This window comes from Crocuta crocuta, unplaced genomic scaffold, assembly GCF_008692635.1.
Source record: "Crocuta crocuta isolate KB4526 unplaced genomic scaffold, BGI_CrCroc_1.0 scaffold234, whole genome shotgun sequence".
In the NCBI taxonomy this organism is placed as follows: domain Eukaryota; kingdom Metazoa; phylum Chordata; class Mammalia; order Carnivora; family Hyaenidae; genus Crocuta; species Crocuta crocuta.
In genome coordinates, this window is record NW_027529647.1 from 521,549 (window position 1) to 547,986 (window position 26,438).

At 55.7% G+C, this 26,438-nt stretch overlaps 2 protein-coding genes across 3 annotated transcripts in view; one reads left to right on the forward strand and one right to left on the reverse strand.

Annotated features, from left to right (window-relative positions):
• PPL (periplakin) overlaps positions 1–17,629 on the forward strand; it is a 47,200-nt gene extending 29,571 nt beyond the window's left edge. Inside the window, 18 exon segments of the mRNA XM_077762755.1 lie at positions 196–321; positions 414–455; positions 1,945–2,059; positions 2,062–2,183; positions 3,441–3,536; positions 4,773–4,895; positions 5,005–5,151; positions 5,682–5,833; positions 6,722–6,819; positions 7,016–7,173; positions 7,882–8,060; positions 8,141–8,279; positions 9,084–9,277; positions 11,108–11,258; positions 12,149–12,232; positions 12,886–13,002; positions 13,453–13,545; positions 14,157–17,629. Coding sequence (XP_077618881.1) covers positions 196–321; positions 414–455; positions 1,945–2,059; positions 2,062–2,183; positions 3,441–3,536; positions 4,773–4,895; positions 5,005–5,151; positions 5,682–5,833; positions 6,722–6,819; positions 7,016–7,173; positions 7,882–8,060; positions 8,141–8,279; positions 9,084–9,277; positions 11,108–11,258; positions 12,149–12,232; positions 12,886–13,002; positions 13,453–13,545; positions 14,157–16,820 — 4,800 coding nt within the window. The 3' untranslated portion in view covers positions 16,821–17,629.
• Positions 17,630–17,816: 187 nt separating this feature from the next.
• Positions 17,817–26,438, reverse strand: part of UBN1 (ubinuclein 1) — a 38,670-nt gene continuing 30,048 nt past the window's right edge. The window contains exons 15-18 of one of the 2 annotated variants that reach the window (XM_077762484.1): positions 24,505–25,725; positions 22,810–23,053; positions 22,439–22,528; positions 17,817–19,975 (exon numbers count right to left, since the gene is read on the reverse strand). In XM_077762484.1, coding sequence (XP_077618610.1) covers positions 19,926–19,975; positions 22,439–22,528; positions 22,810–23,053; positions 24,505–25,725 — 1,605 coding nt within the window. In that variant the 3' untranslated portion in view covers positions 17,817–19,925. The remainder of the gene's footprint in view (positions 19,976–22,438; positions 22,529–22,809; positions 23,054–24,504; positions 25,726–26,438) is intronic. The other variant, XM_077762485.1, reaches the window with a different exon arrangement.

A 26,438-nucleotide genomic window follows, 5' to 3' on the forward strand; every position in this document is an offset into this window, starting at 1 on the left:
GGCCTCTGTTTCCCCACCTGTGCAATGGAAATGACAACCGTGTGGGCCTCTGAGGTGACAGTGAGATTCAAGGGGACAGTGTCTCCCCGCGTCTCTCCCAGGGACCCTTGGCTCCCTCCCTGGTTCTTGGGGTGAGGGGGCTGCGAGTCCCCACGGCCCTTGCCCACCCCCTGCCGGTCATGTCCGCCCTCCCAGGACAACCTGAGCAGCCAGAGCTTTGGGACAGACCTGCCGCTGGTGGATCACCAGGTGGAGCAGCACAATATCTTCCACAACGAGGTCAAGGCCATCGGACCCCACCTGGCCAAGGATGGGGGCAAGGTGTGCACCATGTGCAGCGGGCCTGGACCTGGGGAGGGAGGGGCCCACGCCCGCAGCACCCCCTTACCCCGTGCCGTCAACTCTGTCTGCAGGAGCAGAACAGCGAACTCCAGGCCAAGTACCAGAAACTGCTGGTGAGCGAGGCCCCCAGGGGATGGGGGGAGGGCAGGTGGGTGGCCGGTGGCGTGGGCACAGGAGGCGTGTGCAGTAAACACTTCAAACAGAATGAGAGGGGTAAGTGGGAAGGATGTGGTACCCTGAGTCCCTTCCTGAGAAGCATCTCACCTTGCTCTGTGCTCACGGAAAACCCTAATGGAGCCACGGATACAGCCCATACTACGAGTGACTGCTTATTTCTTCGTTAAGCACCTTCTGTCTGCACCAAGTAGGATGCTATGCGCTTGAGTGAAAGTTTTCTGTTTCCCCTTTTAGAATCCTTAAGGAATGTGCTCTTTTTATTTTTTAATTTTTTTTTATTTTAAGAGGGAGAAAGAGAGAGTGCACGTGAGCGAGTGGGGGAGGGGCAGAGAGGGAAGGAAAGAGAGAGAATCCCAAGCAGCTTCTGCACTATTAGCGCAGAGCCTGATGCGGGGCTCGAACCCAAACCGTGGGATCATGACCTGAGCCAAAACCAAGAGTCAGATGCTCAACCGACTCAGCCGCCCAGGCGCCCCAAGCACATATTCTTTTTAAAACTGCACAAGTTGGGGCACCTGGGCGGCTCAGTCAGTTAAGCGTCCGACTTCAGTCCAGGTGATGATCTTGAAGTTTATGAGTTATAGCCGCACATCGGGCTCTCCTGTCAGCGTGGAGCCTGCTTTGGACCCTCTTTCTTCCTCTCTCTCTCCCTGCGCCTCCCCTGCTCACGCCCATTCTCTCTTCTCTTTCAAAAATAAACATTAAAAAAAATTAAAATTGTGCAAGTGGTGTATAAACGCTTCCTTGCCGCAGCTGGTTCAAACACCTCAGCTGCGGGAATGCGGGGGCCCCGGGGCCGACTCCTCCATCCCAGGTTGGTGGGGACACGGGCAGCCAGCTACTTAATCTCTTGGAGCCTCGGCTTCCTCATCTGTGTAAAAATGCAGTTCCTTGGAGCCCTGTCTCCTAGGATGGCCTCAGCTGGGGAGAAGCCCCTGCCACAGGGCAGGCCCCATGGACGCGTTCGCTACTGTCCTGTGTGCTGAGCAGATGCAAACGTCGCTCCCCCTTCCCGCTCCTCCCGGCCCCGCACCCACCCCTCTCACGTGGGAAACAGTTTGCTCCTGTCCTCCCAGCCTTGTATACGGTCATCGTGACAAAGGCAAAAGTAGAAGCTGCTGATGCTCACATTTATTGAGCACCAACTGCCTGACGGTCTTTGCACCCTACGAGGTCAGTGCGGCTGCTATCCCCATTTTGCGGGTGAGGAAACTGAGGCTCCCGGAAAAGGGTCAGTTTCGCACACTGCTGGGAAGGGCGCGTCGCACACGCTCCACGGAGGGACGCGTGCTGAATGCGTGAACGCGTTCCGGAGGGCCCTGTGACTCGTCCGAGGGGGCGGCGCCGGCAGCTCCGGGGCAGGTGTGCACAGGTGTGCAGGGCGGCTCAGCCCTGCCTGTGCCCCGCCCCCACCCCACCCCGCAGGCGGCGTCGCGGGCGCGGCAGCAGCACCTGAGCACGCTGCGGGACTACATGCAGCGCTGCACCAACGAGCTGTACTGGCTGGACCGACAGGCCAAGGGCCGCGTGCAGTACGACTGGAGNACCCCGTGCAGAATTTCATCAACCGCAACTTGGAGGCCAAAGAGGAGACAATTAACAAGCTGCACAGCGAGGGGGACCAGCTGCTGGCCGCCGAGCACCCCGGAAGGAACTCCATTGAGGTGCGTGTGCCTTGGGAAAGGATGCCTCCTCCAGGGTGACCTCAGGCAGCCCTTAAGATTGAGGGTCCTGCATCCTGTGTCTGTCTGTCTCTACGTCGTGCTGTCTTTCTTTGCTCGGTCTGACCCTGTTTGCTCTCGTTGTCTTCTCCTTTACCACCTCCTGCCCTGGGCCCCTGGGTTTCTGAAGCCCATGCGTTGCCTGGTAGTGGCTTCTTGGGGCTGCCCTAACGAATGCACAGACTGGGTGGCTTTAAAGAGAAACCAGGGCACCGGCTGGCTCAGTGAGAAGAGTGTGAAATGCTTGATCTCAGGGTTGTGAGTGCAAGCCCCCCATTGGGTGTAGAGATGACTAAAAAAAAAACTTAAAAAAAAAAAGAGACAACAGAAAATTATAGTCTCACAGTCTGAAGGACAAAGGCTTGAGATCAAGGTGTTGACAAGCAGCTTGTCCCCTCTGGAAGCTCTAGGACACAGTCTTCTTGCGTCTCTCCTTGCTTCTAGTGCTTGCCAGAAGTCCTTGGCATTCTTGGCCTGGGGCTGCGTCACTCATGCACTCTGTCGTCACACAACTGTCTCCATTGTGAGTCTGTAGGTCATCTCCTTTTTTTTCCAAAAAATTTTTATTGTTTATTCATTTCTGAGAGACAGTGTGAGTGGGGGAGGAGCAGACAGACAGAGACAGAATCCAAAGCAGTCTCCAGGATCTGAGCTGTGAACACAGAGCCCGTGTGGACGTTGAACTCACAGACTGCGAGATCATGACTTGAGCTGAAGTTGGACACTTAACTGACCGAGCCACCAAGGCGCCCCTCATCTCCTTCTCTTATAAGGACGCCAGCCATTGATCTTGGTGCTCACCCCAAATCTAAAATGATTCCTTCTTGAGATCCTTAATTAATTACACCTGCAAAGACCCAATTTCCAAATAAAGTCACATTCTGGGTGGACATGAATTTGGGGAGGGGACGGACACCACTGTGAGAATTTTTAAGAGCACCACTTTGGGAAGATGCAGCCCCTCCTTATTCCTTACGCAGTGCACAACCCAAGTACCTGAACACGGCAACCCCCTGTCTGGCTCCTCACCATGTCTCCTCTCTCCTCCCACACCCGGGAAGAAGCTGGGTGCCTCTGTGGGGGCCACATCCAGGGAGATGCCCCGTCCCCCACCATTCTCTGGTCCAGAGTCCTGCCACTCCTCCCTTTGCATCCCGGGCACCTGCCAACCCCACCCCCATCACCACCTTCTCTGGGCAGGCGCACATGGAGGCCGTGCACGCAGATTGGAAGGAGTACCTGAACCTGCTCATCTGTGAGGAGAGTCACCTCAAGTACATGGAGGACTACCACCAGGTACTGCCGGCCCTGGAGCACCATTGCTGGGAGCACTCGGCGCCTACCTAGCTTACTCATGGCCTGAGCACGGATTCCTCCGGAAGCTTTGCGGGTCTGCCTTCCCAGGCCTCCCCCTGCCCATGCTTTTGATGGCATACATGGGTGCACCCCCGAGCTCGCCCGGCCCTGTCCGTCTTCTCTGGAGGACGGGGCCGGAGAATCTGATTCAGCAGTTCATTTGCGGCCCAGGAATGAGTGTGGGGTTTTCATTTTGGTGAAATACATATAATGTGAAATTTGCTGTTTTAGCCACTTTTAAGCACACAATCCAGTGGCGTATTATTACACTCACAGTGTGTGCAGCCTTTACCTTGGAAAGGTTTCCGGAAACTTTATCACCCCAAACAAGAAGTCTGCACCCATGAAACAGTCCCCCATTCTCTCTCCCCCAACCCCCTCACTCTTTCTGCCTCTGTGAACTTTCCTAGTCTACATTTCGTGAAACTGGACTCACATGTTATGTGGACTTTGGTGTCTCTAGCTTGAACCTCATGTTTTCGAGGGTCGTCGATGTCAGGGCATGAATCAGAACCTCATTCCCTCTTACAGCTGAATCATACTCCATCGTATCGGCAGACCACACTGTGTTTCCCCCGTTCCTCATTGGTGGACACTGTCTGACTGCCACAGGAATATGTATTTTTAACAAGAGCTGGTCACCTGATTCTGAGGACTAGGGAGACTCTTGAACTCAGGTGACACTCCAGTAACTCCTGGTTCAGTGTCTGGACCCCCACTGGGCTGCGAGCTTCACAGGGACCCCTCAGCCCTGTTTGTGGTCACAGCCCAGGGGACAGCTGACCAGGAGTGGTTTCGGAGTTGATAGACTGGAAAATGGTCAAGACAGTTTTCTAGAGCAAAGTGGGGAGGCTTGTCCTCTGGGCATCAAGACTTTGAAAAGTGTAGCACTTAAGTCAGGGTGTCCCTAACTCAAAGAGAGAATAGGAATAGCAAAGAACCTAAGCTTCATGGTACATATATACGAAAACTTCATATGTTGTAGAAGTGGTCTCATGTGGATTGGTGGGAGGGGCTCTGGCCCAAGAGGCTGCCAGGAAGCCGGCTGGGGAGGATTGGGGCAGGGGTGGCGGGTGTCTGAGCTGCGGAGAGTGGGGTGGGGACGGCCCCACCTGGGGCTGGGCTTGCAGCCATAGCTGCATTGTGTCTGTAAGAGGGCCATCTGGTCTCCCCTAGTTCCACCGGGACATGAAGGCTGCCCAGGAGCTGCTGTGCAAAGTGGACTCAGACCTGAACCAGAAATACAGCCCTGACTTCAAGGACCAGTACCAGATAGAGCTGCTGCTGCGGGAGCTGGACGTGAGTGACGGGCCCCGTGAGGGCCTCCCCGCACAGCCCCCTGCGGCTCCAGCCTGGGGAAGGTGGTGTCTCACTCAGCACACACCCCCCCCCCCCCCCCCCCATTCAGGACCAGGAGAAGGCTCTGGACAAGTACGAGCATGTGGTGCGAGGCCTGCAGAAGCGAGGGCAGCAGGTGGTACCCCTCAAGTACCGGCGGGAGACACCACTCAAGCCCATCCCCGTGGAGGCGCTCTGTGACTTTGAGGGGGACCAGGTGAGCTGCTGCCCCAGGGCCCCAGGAGCCCCGGGCAGGCTGGGCCCAGAGCTGCCCCTTTCATGTCACTGACAGGTCTTAGGAGTGACAAGGCTGGATTCAGGGGCTCACACAGTGTTTTTGGGGGAGCTGTGTCCATCTCTGTGGTCGGCTCACTCTTTGCCAACCCCCCACAGTACCCCACCAGTTACCCTGGTCTTCTGTCCTGCCTCCCGCCTAAACCAGTCACTGTGGCTGGCAGGTGCCATTTTCTCATTGGCCAGGCCTGAGTCACAGGCCCAGCCTGAGTAGTCAGGGACTGTGGGCCGGGGGTTCTCCAAAGGGAAATCCAATCCAGGCAGGTGTTGAGACAGCAAATCCAACACTTCCCCGTGCAGCTGGGACCCTCCCTGCTCTCTGTGGCGAAATGTTCCGGGGAGGGCCGCAGAGATGGGCTGAGATGTGGGGGGTGGGCCAAGATGGCGACTGGGCCCCTGGTCACTGGCCGGGGCAGGTCTCTCCGTGCCCTCTGACCGGCCTGCCCCTGCCAGGGCCTCATCTCACGGGGCTACAGCTACACCCTGCAGAGCAACAACGGGGAGAGCTGGGACCTCACCGACAGCACAGGGAACAAGCTGACCGCCCCTGCCGTCTGCTTCGTGATCCCCCCGACTGACCCCGAGGCCCTGGCTCTGGCCGACAGGTACAAAGCAGGGAGCCGGCATGGACTGGCCGCACTCGCAGCCCTGGGCATCTTGACTCAGCCTCAGGAGGCAACTACCACCCCACACCTGCACCCCCTTGGGCGTCAAGTGGGACAGGAGCAGACCCCATCAGCCAGGCTGACCTGCCACATGTGAATGTCAGGCTGTGGGCGGCAGAGCCAGTGAGCAGTTTCTCTGCAAGTTCCTCTGGGCCTTTGCATATACTGTTCCCTCTACCAGACACCTGCTTGAGGCCTGGTTGGCTCAGGCCCTGAATTAAGACGGCTCCGTGGTTACCTCTTCTGTGAAGTCTCCCTATTTTCCACTCCCCCTCCACCCTAGCTCCAGGAAACGTGCTGCTGCCTCTTGGCTCCAGCACCTTCTCCCACTGCACACACACACACACCGCCCCATATTAGCACCCTGTGTGTCAGTCTCACGCAGGGAGGGGCTCCTGCCGACTTAGTCTCCAGGGCCTCGTTCAGTACCTGGTGCGAATTATGTACCCAAGAATCCTTTGTTAAATGAGTGATGCAAGTAATGCCTTCATCTGTTCATTCTGCACATATTTATTGAGCACCTACTCTGTGCTGCTACCTCAGGAGCAACTTCTTGGTGGGGAAGACAAAGGAACAAATGATGATTTTAGGTAGTAAAACTTGGTATGAAGAAAAGAGGGAAGGGAGGGTCTACCTGAATCCAGAAGCAAAGAAAGAGCAGCATGATCGCAAACTTTCCACGTGGGCCAGGTTCCAGCTTTCCAAAGCACTGTGATGAGCCTCGTGACTTCTCTGGGCCACGCCCAGCCACTTCCTGGAGTCCCGGGTCTGTAAGCGCAGGGGGGCAGTGGGCTGCCCCAGGCCCCCAGCCCATGTTTGCACTCACAGCTTGGGCAGCCAGTACCGGAGCGTGCGGCAGAAGGCGGCGAGGAGCAAGAATGCACTCCAGCAGCGGCATGAGGTGCTGAAGGCAGAGAGCCCTGGAGGTGAGTGCGAGGGCCGCCGTCCCAGGCTCCGGGCGGTCTGTGCTACAGATGCGATGGCAGGGGACGGGCGTGGCAGGGGCAAGGGAGGCTGGGTCAGCCCCAGAAGGCGCTGGTCGGTCTCCTAGGCCGTCTCCCTGTACCTCATTCCTCCCAACCTCCTCCCCCCACACCTGACTCTGTGATTTCCTTCTGGCAGAGGCCTCCGACCTGCAGGGGCGGCATCTGTTGGCGGCCTTGGACAAGGTGGCCCGAGATCTGGACCGGCAGGAGAAGGCGATCACGGGGATCCTCCGGCCGCCGCTGGAGCAGGGCCGGGCTGTGCAGGACAGTGCGGAACGGGCCAAGGACCTGAAGGTACCGCCAGCCTAGTCTTATCCCCACGGGGGCCTTGGTGCTCGACGGGGACCACCTGCCACACGTCCCCAGAAGTCCTGAGTGATGGGGGGCTGTTCTGGGCTGATAACCGAGGAGGTGCCAGAGCCCTGGTGCCCCAGACATGGCCCCAGGACCATGGGCAAGCACGGCTCATGCTGCCCCCATACGGCTGGCTGCCTGCAGGTCATGGCACTGTGGATGACACCAGTGACCACGCCCAACAGCACATGGCCGCATGCAGCTTCGTAATTATAGGGCCACTTGCTAGTTGCTTGACCGCAGACCCACTATTCAAGCCCAGGCCTCAGTTTCCTCAGAGACAGTCAGGGCCGGAGGACTATGGACACGGGTAGGGGTGCGGCCAGGCCACGCTGCATCCCTTCCTAAGTGGTCAGAGAGTCACCTGTGAATGGGGAGAGGAAACATACCCACCTCGTGGGGTCACCCCCAAAGGTGGATGAAGTCATGCACATGATGTGCACGCGACAGGAGCTGCTTGATCACTACCTGTCCGTTCCCATGAGTCCTGTTGTCGCAGACCCCGCGTCACAACTCCCCAGGGTGCTCCTTACCGGCTGGCTCCCCAGGGAGGGCTCAGGCTTCCTCAGGCTTCCGCTGTCCCACAAGGCCCCTGGAGGGAAGGGGGCTGCGGGCTGTGGCCAACTCCAAGGGCTCTGGTGCCCACAGAACATCACCAACGAGCTGCTGCGGATCGAGCCCGAGAAGGTGCGCGGCACGGCTGAGTGTGAGGAGTTCATGCAGTCCCTCCCGGGCAGCGGCAGCGCGCCTCTGCTGAGGACCCGGGTCGATGACACCAACCGCAAATACGAGCGCCTGGTGCAGCTGCTGAACTTGGCCCAGGAGAAGTGTGTGGCGGGAGGGCAGCGGGGAGGGGGGGGGGCGTGGAGCCGGGCAGGCGTCCCTCACTCCTGACCTGTGTCCTCAGGGTGGACGTGGCCCACCGCCTAGAGATGAGCCTGCAGCAGGGCTGGGAGGCGCTGGCCGCGTATGAGAACCGGCTGACCCAGGACGACGCGGTGCCCGAGAGTGCCCAGGCCCTGGACAGCAAGAGGCAGGAGCTGGTGGTGAGTGCGATTAGGAAATTTAGGGAGCCTCAGAACCCCGTCTCTCCAGGTGCCCCCAACCCTCCAGCTCTGAACAGGTGGGGACGGAGGCCCCGAGCACCAGGGCAGTGAGCCCTCAGGGTTTGAAAGGCTGCAGTGGGCCAACTTAGAAGTTGCAGATGGAGGCCCATGGCATAAATCCCAGCTGCTCATGGGGCCGGTGTGGCTTGTGAAAATCAGGTGCTTGATTTTAAAATTGAGTATCTGCATAAAATTGCCCAGATTTCCAGGATCTCTGGGCAAGCAGATCTGGCCAGCTCGGCCCTCACGCTCTGGGAGCGGATGGCACCCCCACCCCCAGCATCTACTTTATCTGCCCAGTTGCCCTGGGGTCACTTCACAGGATGCTGTGGGCACCCAGGTCTGTGGGCCGTTAGGAGGCTGCTTATTCACACGGGTCCACAGGATCCTTGCTCTGTGCTGACGTTCCCACCTCAGAGCCAAGGAAACTGGCTCAGAGAGAAAGCCTCTGCCCAGGCCTTGAGGCTGGAGAGCAGCCGGCCACTCTGGTCCTGGGCACATGCCGCTTCCTGCGGGGATCTTACACAGTAGTTTTTCCAGCTTGTGTTCACAGTGACAGAACGGAACACTGCAGAAATGACCACCAGGTGTAATGAGAAACACAGAGGCAAAGCCCTCGTCCTCCCCCCGCCCAGGCTTCCCACCCCCCCAAAGCAGGAGACCCCAGGCCATTGGGGCGGTGCCGCCCTGACACGCGGAGCTCTGGCCGCAGCGCCCACCGTCTGCCTCTCCCCGCCCTGGCAGGCCCTGGCCTCCGAGCTGCAGGCCCAGAAGTCCCTGCTCGGTGACGTGGAGCAGAACCTGCAGGCGGCCAAGCGGTGCTCGGGTTCCCTGGCCAGCTGCTTCCAGGAGCACTGCCCGGACCTGGAGCGCCAGGAGGCCGAGGCGCACCGGCTGGGCCAGCGTTCCGACAACCTCCGCCAGCAGGTGGAGCGCAGGTGAGCCCCGCGGGCGAGCTGCAGCCTCTGCTCAGCTCGTCTGCTGTGAGCGGCTTGCTTTCTAGACTTTGTTTTGGGAAAAAGCAATCCATCTGTAAAGTAAAAAGGGGATTACGAGCAGCCCCTACCCCACAGTGGGCATGGCTGCCAGTCTGTGTACACTTCCAGAAATGTTCTTGAGGGGGCGGGGGGGGGGTGGTGGCGTGAATGACAGCCCACCACATCCGCCGCATCCTGCGTGCTCCCGTCCTACGCCTTGTCGGCCGCAGGAGTCCCTAAGTGTGACCTCCGCTTGTGTTTTCTGGAAGAGCTCCTGTAGAGCAGATCCCGTGTCCCTCAGTGCTGGGTGCAGTGCACCAGTGGGGCAGCCATGCAGACCCGCAAGCGGGTTGTGTGTGTGTTAGATTTTAACTACAAACTCAGCCTCTTTACTTGGTATCGGAGTTGCCTGGGCCATCTGCTCCGTGAGGCAGGGCCAGCAGCTGGTGTCTGTCAATGAACTTGTCCATCTCATCACGTGGTTGAATTTACTGGCGTAAAATTGTTCATCATATTCTCTGCCCTTTCACGGTTTACAGGACTTGAGGGGATGTCCCCCGCCCCCATTCCTGATGTTGTACCTTTCCTATAGTTCTATTTGCACTTCCTTTTTCCTTCCTGATCCTTCTGAGGTTTGTCAATTCACTGCTCTCCTGTTTTTGTTCTTTCACGGGCATCTGTTCATTATTTCCTACTGCTGCTTAGGTTTGCTCCTTTTCTTTAAAAAAAAAATTTTAATGTTTCTTTTTGAGAGAGAGAGAGAGAGAGAGAGCGTGCAAGGGCACAACAGGGGAGGGGCAGAGAGAGAGGGAGACCCAGAATCTGAAGCAGGCTCCAGGCTCTGAGCTGTCAGCACAGAGACCAATGGGGGGCTCGAACCTGTGAACCACAAGATCATGACCTGAGCTGAAGCTGGATGCTTAACTGACTGAGCCCCCCAGGTGCCTGTTTCTTTCAGATCATTACTTTGAGAGCCTCCTCCTTTTCCAACAGAAGCAGTTAATGCTATGTATCTCCCTCTAAGTGCCGCTTTTGCTATGTCCCACCAATGTTCATCTTTTATTTTCAGCAAGTTCACATTTCCTAATGTCTTCTGTGATTTGTCCTTGGACTTGTGGGTTAGGTCTTGTGAAACAGAGCAGGCTTCTCCGCCAGTTAGTATGTGTGGACCTACCTGTGCTGCTCCGAGGTCAGGGAGTAGTCCAACTTAACATTCCGTAATTTGGTTAACTACTTTTTTTTCCAAATGTTTATTTTTGAGAGAGAGAGAGAGACATACACACAAGGCGAGTGGGGGAGCGGGGGGGGAGGGGGACTCAGGAATGGTGGGTGAGCTCATGACCTGAGCCGAAGGATGCCCAACTGATTGAACCACCCAGGTGCCCCAACTACTCTCTTTCTGAGGAATGTTTAGGTTATTTTGTTAGGTTATATTTGATCCCTCCTGCTTTTAAAACATGAGCAAAGATGATTTCTTTAAAAAGAGATAGGAGGCCACGCCTGGGTGCCTCAGTCGGTTAAGCCTCCAACTTCAGTTCAGGTCATGATCTCGCGGTTCGTGGGTTCGAGCCCCGCTTTGGGCTCTGTGCTGACAGCCAGCTCGGAGCCTGGAGCCTGCTTCGGACTCTGTCTCCCTCTGTCTCTGACCCTCCCCTGCTCATGCTGTCTCTCTTTCTCTCTCAGAAATTAAAAGAAAAAAAAAAAGCACATAAAAATAAATAAATAAAGGGTGGGGGGAGATAGGAGGTATCTCCTGACTGGGGCAGAGGCCTGACAGGCTCTCCTCCGTAGGGCCCAGAGCCTGCAGAGCGCCAGGGCCGCGTATGACAACTACCGCAGCGGCTACGACCACACGCTCCAGTTCTTGTCTCACACCCCCAGCTACGAGCCCCAGGAGACAGACAGCCTCAGCCAGATGGAGACCAAGCTGAAGAATCAGAAGGTAAGGCGGATGCGTCCGCGTTCACAGGCCGACAGCGGCTCAGGGGCTGTTGGAGGTCGGCAAGGCCCAGGTGTGCAGGGGAGCCAGGCGGCAGCTGCCGCCTGCCCTGGTGGGAGAAGGCAAAGGCCAGGCAGAGACGTGTCCTCGAGGGACCTGGGCCCTGCCTGGCTGCCAGCACCCAACTCTGAAAACAAGAAAGGTCTCGCTCCCTCCTCGGTGCCCAGCCCGGGGCCTGGCCCAGAGTGGACAGTCCACGCAGGCTGGCCGAGTGAGCAGATGGCTACAGCAACACAAGAGGGGTCCTCGCAGTAAAAAAAAAAAAAAAAAAAAAAAAAAAAAACCNAGATGGCTACAGCAACACAAGAGGGGTCCTCGCAATAAAAAAAAAAAAAAAAAAAATCGCATTTCCTAAGTTCAGAGTCCCTGGTCCCCTGGAAGGCAGCAGTGTCTTAGGAGTGACGGACACAGGACAAGGGACACAAAACCCCAACCGCCTAGACTCAATCCCAGGTCCCGACCCTAACAGCCATGTCCCCATGGGCAACTCACTGAGGGTGACTGTGCCTCAGTTTCCTTGCTCCTACACTGGAGATAGTGACAGCCCTTACCTCACAGGACAGCTTCAAGATGACGTGAGATCATCTGAGTCAGATCTTAGAGCCGGGCCTGACACCTGGTTTCCTGGCAAAGACGACGATCTTGCTGGCCCTTCCTCACAGGGCCAGAGAATTGCCTTTTGTGACAACTTACACAAGGAAGCCGTTCATGACACCTTGCACTACAGGAGGAGTAGGATTTCAGATTCTGAGGAATCCAGCTACTCTGTCAAGGGTGGTTTTTGGTTTTGTTTTGTTTTGTTTTTTATGTTTAACATCTCTGTTGTTTGACAGAACCTGCTGGATGAAATAGCACGGAGGGAAGAGGAAGTCCAGAAAGTCTGCACCTGCTCCCAGCAGTACCAGCAAGCTGTCAAGGTGAGCCGGGAGCTCCCGCCCCGAGTGTAAGGCGGGAGGGCTGCACAGAGAGGCGCTGGGGCTGGTGGGTCGTCCTCGGGCGCCGCGGGCAGCCCTGGGAGTGGGCACCGCCCTTGAGGAAAACTGTGTTCCCGACACCGAACACCAGAGAAGGGACTGCTGCTGCTTGAAGCAGTAAACTTGGAGCATTTATCCCAGAGGGAAAACAAAACAACAAAGTAGAATAAATAAAATCTTCATAGCGTTCTTTACCGAAGCAAAAGAGAAAAACTAGAACTAACCTACGGGCCGAGGGTGGAGAAACGGCGAGGTCAGTGGATCACGAAGCCGGCAGAGCGATAAAGGGGGGAGATCGGGCGCAGGAGCATCAGGAGAACCGGCTCACGAACTGTGAGGAGAAAGGAGCGTGCCACACTCAGGGCCCGGAGGGGGCTCCGTCCGGGGCAGGAGGGGACTGCGGGCCTCCCTTCTGCCGTGTCCTGGGTCCAGGGACACGGCCCTGGACAGCTGATGCGCGATGGTTCTCAGAATGGCCTGGCAGTTAGCACAGGATGCAGCCATGCAGACCTCCGCAGTCAGCTACGAGGGGCAGAAGGACGTTGCTGTCTCGACCTCGCTTTATCTGCCCTCTGCCCCGTCTCTCTCTTACCCAGGACTATGAGTTAGAAGCAGAGAAACTAAGGTCCCTTCTTGATTTGGAGAACGGAAGGAGCAGCCACGTCACCAAGAGAGCCAGGCTCCAGTCCCCTGCCGCCAAAGTGAGGGAAGAGGTGAGCCCCGTGGGCAGGCCTCGGGGAGGCGCAGCACGCAGGCCTCGGAGACGCACCCCAACAGGGGAGTGGGGCCCAGAGCCCTCCTGGGTGCAGGCAGACCCGTTCAGTAAGAAAAGATGATAAACTTGTTCTCAGGCAGTGACGCGGATATACCTGGAAAGAGCCTGCCCCAGGGGTCTGGGGGAAGTACACATGGAGGCCGGGGGTTAGCTCCTTCCGCGTACGGGTACGTTTCGGCTCAGAGAGAGAGACCTGCTTACGGTCACGGCAGACTTTCAGTCCTCTTACTCTAAATCCAGTTTCTCCACTAGCTGAGACTACAGCGCAACTCCAGGTAGCAGGAGATCAGAAGCTACCCTCTATCCCCAAAGGCCAGACTTCTTAAACACGGTCCGGCTCCCTTCTGTTCAGCCTGTTGACTCTTGTTTGCTGACTGCTCTCCTGCAGGAAGCGGCTCTTGCTGCCAAGTTCACTGAAGTTCACGCCGTCAACAGACAGAGGCTGCAGAATCTGGAGTTTGCTCTGAGTCTCCTGCGACAGGTAATGGATCTTAGGAAGACTTTCTACTTAAGACTATTCCAGCAGGTCAGAAACGAGGCCCATTCTGCCTTAAGGACAGTCCGTGAGCTGGTGGTGGCGTCCCTGGCTAATGGACGGCACCAGCGCGAGTGCTGGCCCAGCCAGCACTTCTCTTGGCACGAAAGCAACACGTGTTCCGTCCAACAAACATTTGCCGAGTCCCCAGGGCAGGTAACTTGTTTTCAGGGGCCCGTGTCTGTCCATCCATACGGTGGAAAATGACCTAGTGCCACCGTGGAAGTCTCTCTCTGTACCGAGCGCAGCAAGCAGAGTTGCAGAAGAGGGGACGGCTGCTCGTGCAGAAAAATAAACGTGGCACGTGCTAAACACGTACATGTCTCAAAGATGACAGCCTCTGGGAACAGCACCGGAGGTGGGACTGTGGCCATGGTTATAAACTACTACTTAAAAAACCTAAACTGTGTCTTACCACCTTCTAAAGCAACCCTAGAACTCCGTGAACCCGACACTGAGGGAGCTTGGTGGGCAGGGTCACAGGGGGACTGGTCTCACCAGCCAGGTGGCAACAGGCCGGGCAGAGCCTTAACCACGCACTGTCTTCTCCTCCTCAGCAGCCAGAGGTGGGGGCGAGCCCCAAGCCCCTGCAGCCCGGCGCCCCGGGCTCCGCGGGGGAGGAGACGTGGAAGGTCCAGAAGGAGCTGGAGGAGGAGACTGAGCGGAGGCAGCAGCTGGAGAAGGAGGTCAGGAGCGCCCAGGAGGAGGTCCAGGCCCTGCAGCATCGGAGCCCGCAGGAGGCGGTGGTGCAGAAGCAGGTGCTGAAGAAGGTGCCAGACCCGGCGCTGGAGGAGAGCTTCCAGCAGCTGCAGCAGATCCTGGCTGCGGAGCGGCACAAGAACCAGCTGCTGCAGGAGGAGCTGGAGGCGCTGCGGCTGCGGCTGCGCGCCCTGGAGCAGGAGAGCCTGGACGGGGGGCAGGAGTACGTGGTCAAGGAGGTCCTGCGCATCGAGCCGGACCGAGCCCAAGCGGAGGAGGTCCTGAGGCTGAGGGAGGAGCTGGAGGAGCTGAGGCGGCAGAAGGGCACCCGGGAAGCGGAGGCGGCTCTCCTGCAGCAGCGCATAGCGGCCCTGGCCGAGGAGAAGGACCGGGCCCAGGAGAAGGTCACCGAGAAGGAGGTGGTGAAACTGCAGAATGACCCCCAGCTGGAGGCCGAGTACCGGCAGCTGCGGGAGGCCCAGCAGCGGGAGGGCAAGCTCAGGGTGGAGCACGAAGAGGAGCTGAGCTTCCTCCAGGACAAGCTGAAGAGGCTGGAGAAGGAACGCGCCATGGCAGAGGGGAAGATGACGGTGAAGGAGGTGCTCAAGGTGGAAAGGGATGTGGCCACCGAGAGGGAGGTCGGCGACCTCAAACGCCAGTATGAGGATGAGGCCGCCAAGGCTCGCACCAACCAGAGGGAGAAGACTGAGCTGCTTCGCAAGATTTGGGCCCTGGAGGAGGAAAATGCCAGGGTGCTGGTGCAGGAGAAGGTGCGGGAGATTGTCCGGCCGGACCCCGAGGCAGAGAGGGAAGTCGCCAACCTCCGCATGGAGCTTGTGGAGCAGGAGCGCAAGTACCGGGCGGCCGAGGAGCAGCTGAAGAGCTACCAGAGCGAGCTGGAGGCGCTCAGGAGGCGGGGCCCCCAGGTAGAGGTCAAAGAGGTGACTAAGGAAGTCATCAAGTATAAGACTGACCCCGAGATGGAGAAAGAGCTTCAGAGGCTCAGGGAGGAGATTGTGGACAAGACCAGACTTATTGAAAGGTGTGACTTAGAAATCTACCAGCTGAAGCAAGAGATCCAGTCCCTGAAGGACACCAAACCCCAGGTACAGACCAAGGAGGTGGTCCAGGAGATCCTCCAGTTCCAGGAAGACCCCCAAACCAAAGAGGAAGTGGAGTCTCTGCGGGCCAGGCTCTCAGAGGAACAGAAGAGACAAGTCGATCTGGAGAGAGAGAGGGCGTCCCAGGAGGAGAAGATCAGGCAGAAGGAGGAGGAGCTGTCCCGGGTGAAGGAGAAGGTGGTCCAGCAGGAGGTGGTCAGGTACGAAGAGGAGCCCAGCCTGCGGGCAGAGGTGGACGCCTTCACCGAGAGCATCGATGTGGAGCTGAGGCAGATCGACAACCTCCGCGGGGAGCTGCGGCGGCTGCAGCGCAGGCGCGCCGAGCTCGAGCGCCAGCTGGAGGAGCTGGACCGCGAGCGGCAGGCCCGCAGGGAGGCCGAGCTGGAGGTGCAGAGCCTGAAGCAGCGGCTGGCCGACCTGGAGAAAGAGGAGGGGGAGGCCCGGGAGAAGGTGACCCTCAAGCAGAAGGTGGTGCTGCAGCAGGACCCGCAGCAGGCCAGGGAGCACTCTCTGCTCAAAGTGCAGCTGGAGGAAGAACGGCACCGGCGGCAGGTCCTGGAGAGCGAGCTCGAGACCCTGAAAAAGAAGCTCGTCAACCTGGAGAAGATGGAGGTCAAGGAGAAGGTGGTCTTCTCTGAAAGCATCCAGGTAGAGAAAGGCGACACCGAACAAGAGATCCAGAAGCTCAAGAGCAGCCTGGAGGAGGAGAGCCGGAGCAAGAGGGCGCTGGACGCAGAAGTGAGTCGGCTGGAGACCAAGCTGTCGGAGCTGGAGTTCTCTAACTCCAAGTCGTCCAAGGAGCTGGACTTCCTCAGGGAAGAAAACCACAGGCTGCAGCTGGAGCGGCAGAGCCTGCAGCTCGAGACCCGGAGGCTCCAGTCGGAAATGGAAATGGCTGCCACAGAAACCCGCGACCTGAGAAACACCCCCACGGTGGACTCGGGGACGACCCTGGACTCCAGGCTGTGGTCCCTGGAGAGAGAGCTGGACGACCTCAAGAGGCTCTCCAAAGACAAAGACCTGGAGATCGATGAGCTGCAGAAGCGCCTGGGCTCCGTGGCCGTCAAGAGGGAGCAGAGAGAGAACCACCTGCGGCGCTCCATCGTGGTCATCGACCCCGACACTGGCCGGGAGCTGTCCCCAGAGGAAGCCCATCGGGCCGGCCTCATCGACTGGAACATGTTCGTGAAACTCAGGAGCCAGGAGTGTGACTGGGAGGAAATCTCTGTGAAGGGTCCCAGTGGTGAGTCCTCCGTGATCCACGACAGGAAGTCTGGCAGGAAGTTCTCCATTGAAGAGGCCCTGCAGAAAGGACGGCTGACCCCGGCTCAGTACGAGCGCTACGTCAACAAGGATATGTCCATCCAGGAGCTGGCCGTCCTGGTGTCCGGGCAGAAGTAGGTCTGGTCCACCCCTTCACCTTCTTTGAAGCAGACAACCCGCCGGCCGTCTCCTAGCCAGAACCGCCGGGTCTTCTCCTCCCTGGCCTCCCTGTGCAGGCGCCAAACCTGTGCAGAGCTGAGCCCTTCTCACTGTCATTCAACCTGGGTGAGGGACCTGCTTCATCCTCTGATGATTAGACACCTACGATGCCCCTCTTCTGTCCCTTTCCTACACACTTCCATCAATGGACTTCTTGTGTGACACCTGGAAGCTTCCCAAAAAACTAAAGCACATGACAGCCAAAGTGGAGGAGCTGTTCCACGTGCCGGCCTTCACACCCCAGGGGTCGAAAGGCCTCCCTTCCACACACCTTGGTACAAGTGTACCAATGGACTGGGCCCCTCGGGGCTGCCAACCTGCATTCACACACAACCCAGGATTCTGGCTGAGAGCCCACTTTCTCTCAGAGGTCTCCTGGTGAGCTAGATCCAGGCTCGGTGCCAGAAGAGGCGCAAAGAAAACAGAACAGCGTCTGGCTTTTGGTGCTAGAGTGAAGGTTAACTGTCAGCCAAAATGTCCCAGGAACATGCATCGTTAGAGAATGTGTTGTGGTTCTGAAATTAAAGTATTTTCATAATAGACTGTTGCTAGTAGCCTTAGTTTTAATGCCTTACAAGTCTTGTGTGTTAGCTCATTGGTATTTAGGTATATACTACACTTTGATTTTTCACCAAATGAATTTTAGGTTCTGTTATCTCATATATTACGGAAGGAAATGGGAACTCTATTTATAGTGCAAAAATAAACACCTGGTGGCTTGATTCTAATTTCATGGTGTTTCTTCTTTTGCATGTGAAGCTTAGTTACTTCTCCTGCCCCTCTTGGCTCCTGGCAGCAAGGGATAGTCCACATATACTGGCTCCCAGGGGAGGAAGAATTAGTTGCAAATACGGTAAAAAGAATTAGTTGGCAAAATGATGTTTTGGAAACCTTGAAACAATTTATTGAGTTGCTTTATACAAGATTAACAATTTCCACCCCCCGCCCCCCCATACCAACATCATCGCGCCGCAGCACAAAAGCCACAGCCCCTCTCACACCTAAGGAACGGCTGCGCCAAGGAAAGCGCCGCAGCCCCAGGCCCCGGGAGCCCGTCTGCCTGCCCGTCTGCCCGGCCATGGCTGTTTAGGTCATTCACTCTTTCATTACCACAAATAAAGCATACAGAAGAAAAAGAAATCTCATAAACTCCCCATCAAAGAAACATTTCCCTGAGGCAAGAGGCATCACTAGATTCCTAAAAATGAGGGTATTCAGCTCCAGCTGCACACTCAATGGTACACGGGGAAGAGGGAGCGAGCGCTGCAGGGAAGGGACCTTGGGTGTTCTTGGGCGGAGAAGCCTGGAGAGTTCCCACTGCTCAGTGCTCACGGAAGGCCTCTGCAAGGCTCTGAGCTCAGCAATACAAATCTCTTCTTTGGCTCTTTTGCTACTACCTAAGACTACTCTGTAAACAAACTGGAAACCCAAGATTCAAAAAATAGATACAATGAAGGGATAAGGAATCCACTTTAGCCAGATGTGAAACACATGTTGGTTCTTACATTAAAACAAAAACAAAACAAAACAAAAAACCCAGAGGCCTAGCTGGATAGCTGATAGAGGTCTTGCTCCGCTGGAAACTCGGCAAACTTCTGCATGAATGGTGAGTTACTGAGCACTGTACCCTGGAAGGCAGGGACCAAGAGAGCTGCCTGTACATTCTGAGGAGGCTGCTGACCCTTAACATATTTGCAATCACTTAGCTGAAGGGGTCAATTCAGACGGGCCTTGCGGTGCACACTTCACAGGACTGGCAAGCGCCCCAAACGTCCTTGTGAAGCAGCCGCTGGCGGAGTGCACTACAGGCAGCTGTCCTAGTCTGTCACTGACGCACTCTCCCAAGTTCATCGGCGCACCACCCTCAAGTCAGCGCACAGCTCTGCCGCCTGGAGAGCCCTAGGATGTCAAGGCCCGTTTCTACACGGCAGACGCTTCACAGGGGCCTGTTCCCGCAGCTCTGCCTGAGAATGGTTTCTAAATAAAACAAACTGGAATGTCTGTGACTTGGAACCCCTTGTATCCTTGGCCCTCAGAGATGAAGGGCTTTGGGGCTCTTCAGTCCACCTGAATGAACTCTGAAAAAACAAAATGGGGGCCCTGGCTCTACTGGGACCTGGGGGCCCAGATGACCTTCAAGTCAGGACGGCACAGATTAAGATGTGCAACTGTAAAAAACTCAAACTGGCTATGTCTTAAATACAGACATATCTTTTTTAAAAAGTCTTTATCTGAGATCCACTCAGAGGGCTGAATGGACGTGTGTCTAATTCTGCTCCACCATAAAGGCACTGGAATTATGTCTTACTATAATATGACATGCGGAAAGCAGTCCCATTCTATCCAATGCATTAATGGTAATAATGAAACACGGACCAAAATAAGTGTCTTTAAAAATCCTGTCACAATTGTTGAATCTACAAAGGTCTTTTCTCTGAAAGAGCTTCATTGTCATGTTCAGCAGAGAAGCTGGCCCCCACCACGATGAGCACGCATTAGGTGTTCTGAGTATTTTTCAAAAAGACAAGGTAAGTCTCCCAGCTGTGTGTCAGCCTGGGTTTTTGTCCTGTTGAGCACACAGCCTGAGGATGGGACGGACACCATGACCGTCAGGGATCCCACTGTGGCCAGAAGGAGTCCCTGATCAGGAGGGCACCATGAGGTACTCTGACCAAATGCCGGGGTCAAGCAGGTTTAAAACAGGTGTGCCCTGCTCTGCCCCGACACCAGAGCTTCGTACATGACCTAGCACGCACCCCAGCCCAGAGCTGCCCCTCCAACGATTGTCCATGACTGAGCCGCGGGGCCCAGGGCACCAGGCCTGTCAGTGCCTCCGGAGAAGCCCAGGGCTGCTCCCCTTGCTGAAGGCACACCACAGTGCCAAGAGACGCTCCCCTCAGCGCTCACACCTTCGCCGGAAGGAAACCAATTGGCAGAAAGAGCATAGTGATTATCCAGTTTCCGAGACCTACTTGGTCAGCGTCCACCCAGACCTAAGTTAGGCGGGCCTTTCCTCTGAAGAGGTCACAATTTCCGTGATACACCAGCCCCTTTCCCATGAAGCTGAGAAGCATCTGGAAAAGAATAAAGAAAAAACACAAGTCTTTCAGGATCTCGGATTCCTTTAAGGCAGCAGTAACAAAAATTCAAAGGGATCACTTAACTGGCAAAAGCCCCTGAAAGCTGAGTGTTCTAAGGCTCAAACGAACCCAAAAACCCTTGCTGGAGGCTGAGATGCAGCCTGCAGTGTGCATGGCACGCATGAGGGCAGGGGCTCGCCACATGCCTGCCACTGCAGCCATGTGTGTTCTTGGTCGCCACCAACGTCCCCTGGCAGCCTGGGCTCTGCTGTGGGGTCCCCAGACCGTGCTGCACTCAAGCAGCAATAAGACTCTCACCATCAGAACCCTCAGGTCCTACGAGACCAGCTCAAGGTGCTAGAAGGCTAGCGTTCTGAGTCTGCACAGGAAAGAGAGCACAACAGATGCAGTCACACAGTTTTCCATTTACAACCACTCGATGGAATCCTCCAACCTCAAGATGTAAAGGAGACCGAAGCGGTACAAGAAAGCACTGCCCCCTTCCTTATTTTTTGCACTGAAAATAGCAAGGGCCAATAGTCATGTTTCCAATGGCTCTTCAATTATTTTCTTTTAAAGTGCGACATTCATGAAAGCAAGCAGAGGCAGGGCTATCTTTCATATCACAAGGTCTCACCTAGGTGGTTCTGTGACCCCACATTACCCTCTTAGCTACAGCAGCAGCTGCCAGTGTGAGGTGAGTCCGTTGCAGCTACCACTTCTCCAGAGGAAAACAGAGTCCTTGTTCACACAGGCTTAGCCCCTCGCTTCCTTTCTCTAAAGAATGAAAATTTCCACCTTACAAATCTTCAATCCCTTCTTAAATGCAGTCAGCCTCCAGCATTCACTAGGAACATGTCAGCCTCAGGCCAGGGACCCACAGCACATGTGGTGGTGCACACACTCGGAAGCAACAGGACACAGGCACGCGCAGCCAGGCAGCTCCCTGTCTTACTCCCACCTCGGAGCCTGCACACCAGGGCCACCCCAGGCTCAGCATCCTGCAGAACAGCTCTCCCCGGACCGGAGTGGCCTCCCTGGGCCTCTCTGCAGCAGGTCTACAGTAGTAAGGAGAGCAGGAGGCCGAGACCCAGATCTCGTGAGGCTGCCCGCCAGCGCCCCATTAGGTGTACTTAAGAATCAGGTTCCAACTGGGGCACTTGGGTGGCTCAGTCGGTTAAGCGTCTGACTTCGGCTCAGGTCATGATCTCATGGTTCACGGGTTTGAGCCCCATGTCAGGCTCTGTGCTGACAGCTCAGAGCCTGGAATCTGTTTCAGATTCTGTGTCTCCCTCTCTCTCTGACCCTCCCCTGCTCACGCTGTCGCTGTCTCTCTCCCTCTCAAAAATAAATAATACATTAAAAATTAAAAAAAAAAAAATCAGGTTCCAGCTGCCTTCTCACAGCAATACCACACCCCTTTCTGAAAGCCTTTGCTCTACAGAGACATAGCCCCTGCCGTGTTCCCGCAAGTGTGCCTTCACCCTTGAACTCAACTGAAAGCTGCTCCACTTGGGCACACATGCTGGCATCACAGGTAAGGGTCCCCCCTAACACCCCGCCACCGTGATCGTGCCGTTGGGCTCTCCCTTTCACTAAAGCTATAAGCGCCTTTTGGTGCCTGGGTGGCTGAGTCAGTTAAGGGTCCAACTCATTTATTTATTTTTGAGAGAGCTAGTGAGCCCAAGCTGGGGTGGGGCAGAAATAGAATCCGAAGCAGGCTTCATACTATCAGCACAGAGCCCAATGCAGGGCTGGAACTCACTAACAGTGAGGTCATGACCTTAGCCAAAACCAAAGAGGGAGATGCTTAACTGACTGACCACCCAGGTGCCCCACTAAGCAACTGATGTCTGATTTTGGCTCAGGTCATGATCTCAAGATTCACTGGATCAAGCCCCACATCAGGTTCCATGCCGACAGTGAAGAGCCTGCTTGGGATTCTTTCTCTCTTTGTCCCTCTCTCTCTCTGCCCTCCACGCCCCGCACCCNCCCCTGGCCTCTGCCTGCTACCATGACACTCTCAGTCTCTCTCAACAAACAAACACATAAATAAAGCTTTCTGTTCGCTAGCAGCACCTGGAAGGTGTAGCAGCTTAAATGTGAACACTTTTCAGTTCCCCAATTAAACCTTGAAAATGAGCACCAATGTGAGCACCAAGATTAACTAAGAGAATTCCCCTGCTTTGAACACAGGCCATCACTACATCCCCTGTGAGCACACGGGGTAAGGCCGACCCGGGGGTAATCCCAAGAGGGGAACGAGGGGAAATTCCAAAGTGGAAGCCTATGTTGATCTGAGTACCCAAAGAGCCTGAGCCTTGAAGGACAATCCAAGATAACACAGTGACAACGAGTGGAAGACACTGAACTCCCTAGCAGCAGACAAGGCATCTTAACAAGTGGAGGGCAGAATAGCACATGGTGCACGTGGCACTCTGACCACCTGGCAATTACCTGGCAGACTCTGCGGGATGTGGGTGGACACGGCAGCGTGTGGGAGAGGCGCTGCCCGGGGTGGGCTGGAGTGCAAGCCAGCCAGGAGACCTGAGAGAAAACAGGAGGGGAGAAAAGAACAAAACACACACATTGAAGACAGGAACAGAAAAGCCACTTCAGTGGAAGAGAGCCCAGACAACCTACTGGACTGGTTCTGAGTCAGAACCCCAAGGGGAGGGGGCTCAGCACGGTTCCCAGGAACGCTGCCCGGGATCACACATCAGACAAACACAGGAACCCAGCATACAACAACAGAACTCATCAATCACAGCACAGCCAGTGGGGAACCTTCTGCCCATCCAGCATGAGGAGAGGAGAGAAGCACTTACTATGGTTGAGGCCATGGTGGAACGTCCCAGGGGCAGGACCCGTGACGATAGCATCCTTGGAAACCCCTGCTTTGGCAGAGGACTCGGCGCTGAAGGAAACCACATGGAGGGGAAACTGGGAGATGATCCCGAGGGAGTTGGAATTCATGGCTCCAGGCAGCTTCGGGCCGCCGGACTTGTAGGACGCAGACAGCAGATTTAAGGGCGAGGAGCTGGCCAGCAGCACAGCCCCACTCGTTCCTTTCTGGGGAGAAAACACAGCACGGTCAGAGCACCAGCCTCGTCCACAGCTCACTCACAAACCAAAGCTGGAAACGGATGTGCAGGGCAGGAACCCACTTGTAGACCGCCCCTTGTGAAGGCGGCCCCTGCTCTGCTGCCCTCGAAGGAAGAGGACAGTCTCTGAACTGGCATGGAGTGCGGCGCCTGGGTGGCTCAGTTGGTTAAGTGTCTGACTTAAGCTCAGGTCATGATCTCACTTTGTAGGTTTGAGCCCCATGTCAGGCTCTGTGCTGGCAGCTCAGAGCCTGGAGCCTGCTTCGGATTCTGTGTCTCCCTCCTCTCTACCCCTCCCCGGCTTGCACTCTGTCTCTCTCTCAAAAATAAATTAAAAAATAAAAAAGCCAGGTATTAAATATGCCTCCTTTATGCAAGAAATGAAGACCACCTTACGCAGGTGGGCATATAGAAACACCAGTGTGTTCCTATTTATATACACTAAACATACACACACGCGCGCGCGCGCATTTTGAACTTGGTCTTTAGAAAGAAATCAGGATACACCTGGGTGGCTCAGTTGGTTAAGCATCCGACTTCGGCTCAGGTCACAATCTCACCATTTGTGGGTTCAAGCCCCGCGTCAGGCTCTGTGCTGACAGCTAGCTAGGAGCCTGGAGCCTGTTTCAGATTCTGTGTGTGTCTCTCTCTCTGACCCTCCCCTGTTCACACTGTCTCTTTCTCTCTCAGAAATAAAAAAACATTTTTAAAAATATTAAAAAGAAAGAAAGAAATCAGGAAACCCTGGAAACCAAGGAACACAGCCACCTTGCGGGGGTTGGAACAGGCTAGACGTAGGTGAGACCTTGCTGAACATACCTTTCTATAGTTTTGTCTTTGTAACCGCAGAGTCATTTTATGTGTTAGAAATGTGAAACAATTGCTCTCTCTCATTTCCCCAGCCTATATCCAAACTTCTCATAATTACCTATCAGCAAGCCTCATCGGCCATTGGACTCTGTCAAATTGCCTTGGTCTGATCTGCAGTGTCCTTTAAAATTCAACTAAAAGAGAATCACTCTTACAAGTTACTGATGTCCTGGGGCATCTGAACATCTGAACATCTCCACAGAACTCATGATCTGAGAGATGATACCACACTCACTTACTTGTTTTGAGAGATGGACAAATAGGTGGCGATGAAATATGAAAGGACTTTTGTGGCTCATTCTATGCCACCCGGGATCACAGCAGCTCTGCAAACTAGTCCTTTCCCTCTGCTCATCCTCAGAGCCTGGGATTCCTACCACTAGCAAAGCAAAGACCCGAAAACAGGAAGCCCCGTCCCCCTCCTGATTTCCGGGCTCACTGTTCCTACCTGACCTTCAGTAATCAGACCTCACTCTCTGACCAGGGCAAGGCAAGCGGCCCTGTCCCCAAGACTCACAAAGGGGCAGGCTGCTGTGCCAGGACACTCACTGGCAAGGAGGTAGACGATGTCATGCTGCTAACTGCGCTGGACTTCAGGGAGGAGGTCAGTAGCTTTGCCACTCCCTGGGTCCCACCACTGGAGTCTCCATTTGGACCACCCGGAGGGGCCACCAGGGTCAGCTTCTGGGAAACGGGTGGTTTTTTCACTGCAGAGCCTGGGACGGGTCTGCTGGCAGACTGTCCTGCGGAGGGAGGCTGTACACCGGGGAGCAGGTTCCCGGAAGTGGAGCTCTGGACTGGTGTTCCTCCAGAGGAAGAGCTGCCAGAAGAAACCCCATGTTTAGAGACAGAGCTGGCAAAGGGACTATTTTTGTAAGACAGCCCTGAAGAGCTGACTGAGTGCTGTTTTGCTGGATGGCTCAGGGCAGTGGAGGACGAGGCTGGCGTCTTATGAGAGTTGCTGCTGGAGGCCGGTGTGCCTCCTGAAGAGGCTGGCGTGGAGGGATGGAAGCTCTGGCCTTTGGTTGCTGTCTTCACAAGCTGGAGGAGGGAACGATGGCACTGTGGGGAGGAAGGCTTGGGGCCCTGGAGCTTATTGACAAAAGGAGTAGGGGGGGTGAAGCTCTTCTGCTGTTGAGCACCCGCATGAAACACTTTCACGTGGGGGCCGGGCACAGGAGCCGCCGCCTGGGGGGTGTGAGACGTCCGTGGCAAGCCGTGGTGCTTTGCTTTGGACTGGTGCACTTCCTGCAGGCCCTTGCTGAGCGCAGTCTGACAGGACAGCTCTTTGTAGCCAGAACTCTCTGGTTTTTTCTCCTGAGAGGACTGCCCCAGTGCCAAAGCCTGTTCAGCCAGAAAATTGAGGGGAGACTGCAGAGAACTAGAAGGCGGTGGGGCGGAAGGGTTGGGCTTTGGGAAGTTCCTCTTCTCGTCTGCACATGCGGTGCCTGCGATCTTCTCTGCAGGTGCTTTCGGGGGCACAGGCAGTGTGAACTCAGAGCTCCCACTTGCTCTGCTGTTCAGCACAGCCAGTTCCTTAGACACAACCTCCAATGAGGAGGCTGAATTACGGATCAAGTCTCCGTCCAACGAGTCCTCCAGGTTGATAGGAGCAGGATTAGCAAGGCTGCCAGATGCCTGGGATGAGAGCTCCCTGTTTGTGGCCCCAATGCTCAGGCCTCCTCCTGCATGTTCTGAAGGCAAAGCCAGGGGGCCGCCAATCTGGCCGGATGAGACGGAAACCTTTTTATCAGGCTTAGAAGATGATTCCTAAAGGAAAGTAGAAATTCCGATGGTTAGAAACGTCGAAGATGCCAACACTGGCCCTGTGGTTAAGGATGCAAATGTGAGAGCACCACAGGGCCCAAAAAACCCTGGCCTTCCTGCACGGTCACAAAACAAGGGAGGAGGAGAGTAGCTGCCATGCCTGCTTGACCTTGAAAATGCTGCTACCTCTTCACCCTCGCTGGCTCATGTATGGCTGGCTGGGACTGGCTTACCAAGCATGCCTACTTGCTAAGTACACATCCACCCACAAAGTAACTCTCTTCTGTTTCTGAAAAAGTCTAAGACTCAAGCAAGAGATGCTCTACCTGTCAGCCTCACCTTGTCTCAGAGTGCTCCCAGCTGCAATCAGAAAACAATGCACAGGGGCACCTGGGTGGCTCAGTTGGTTAAGCATCCGACTTTGGCTCAGGTCATGATCTCACTGTTCATGGGTTTGAGCCCTGCGTCGGGCTCTGTGCTGACAGCTCAGAGCCTGGAGCCTGTTTCAGACTCAGACCCTTCCCTGCTCATGCTGTCTCTCTCTCTCTCTCTCTTTCTCAGAAATAAAACATTAAAAAAAAAATTTTTTTTTTTTAATTTTTTAAATGTTTTATTTCTTTCTAGGAGAGAGAGAGACAGCTTGAGCAGGGGAGGGGCAGAGAGAGAGGGAGGCACAGACTGAAACAGGCTCCAGGCTCTGAGCTGGCAGTCAGCAC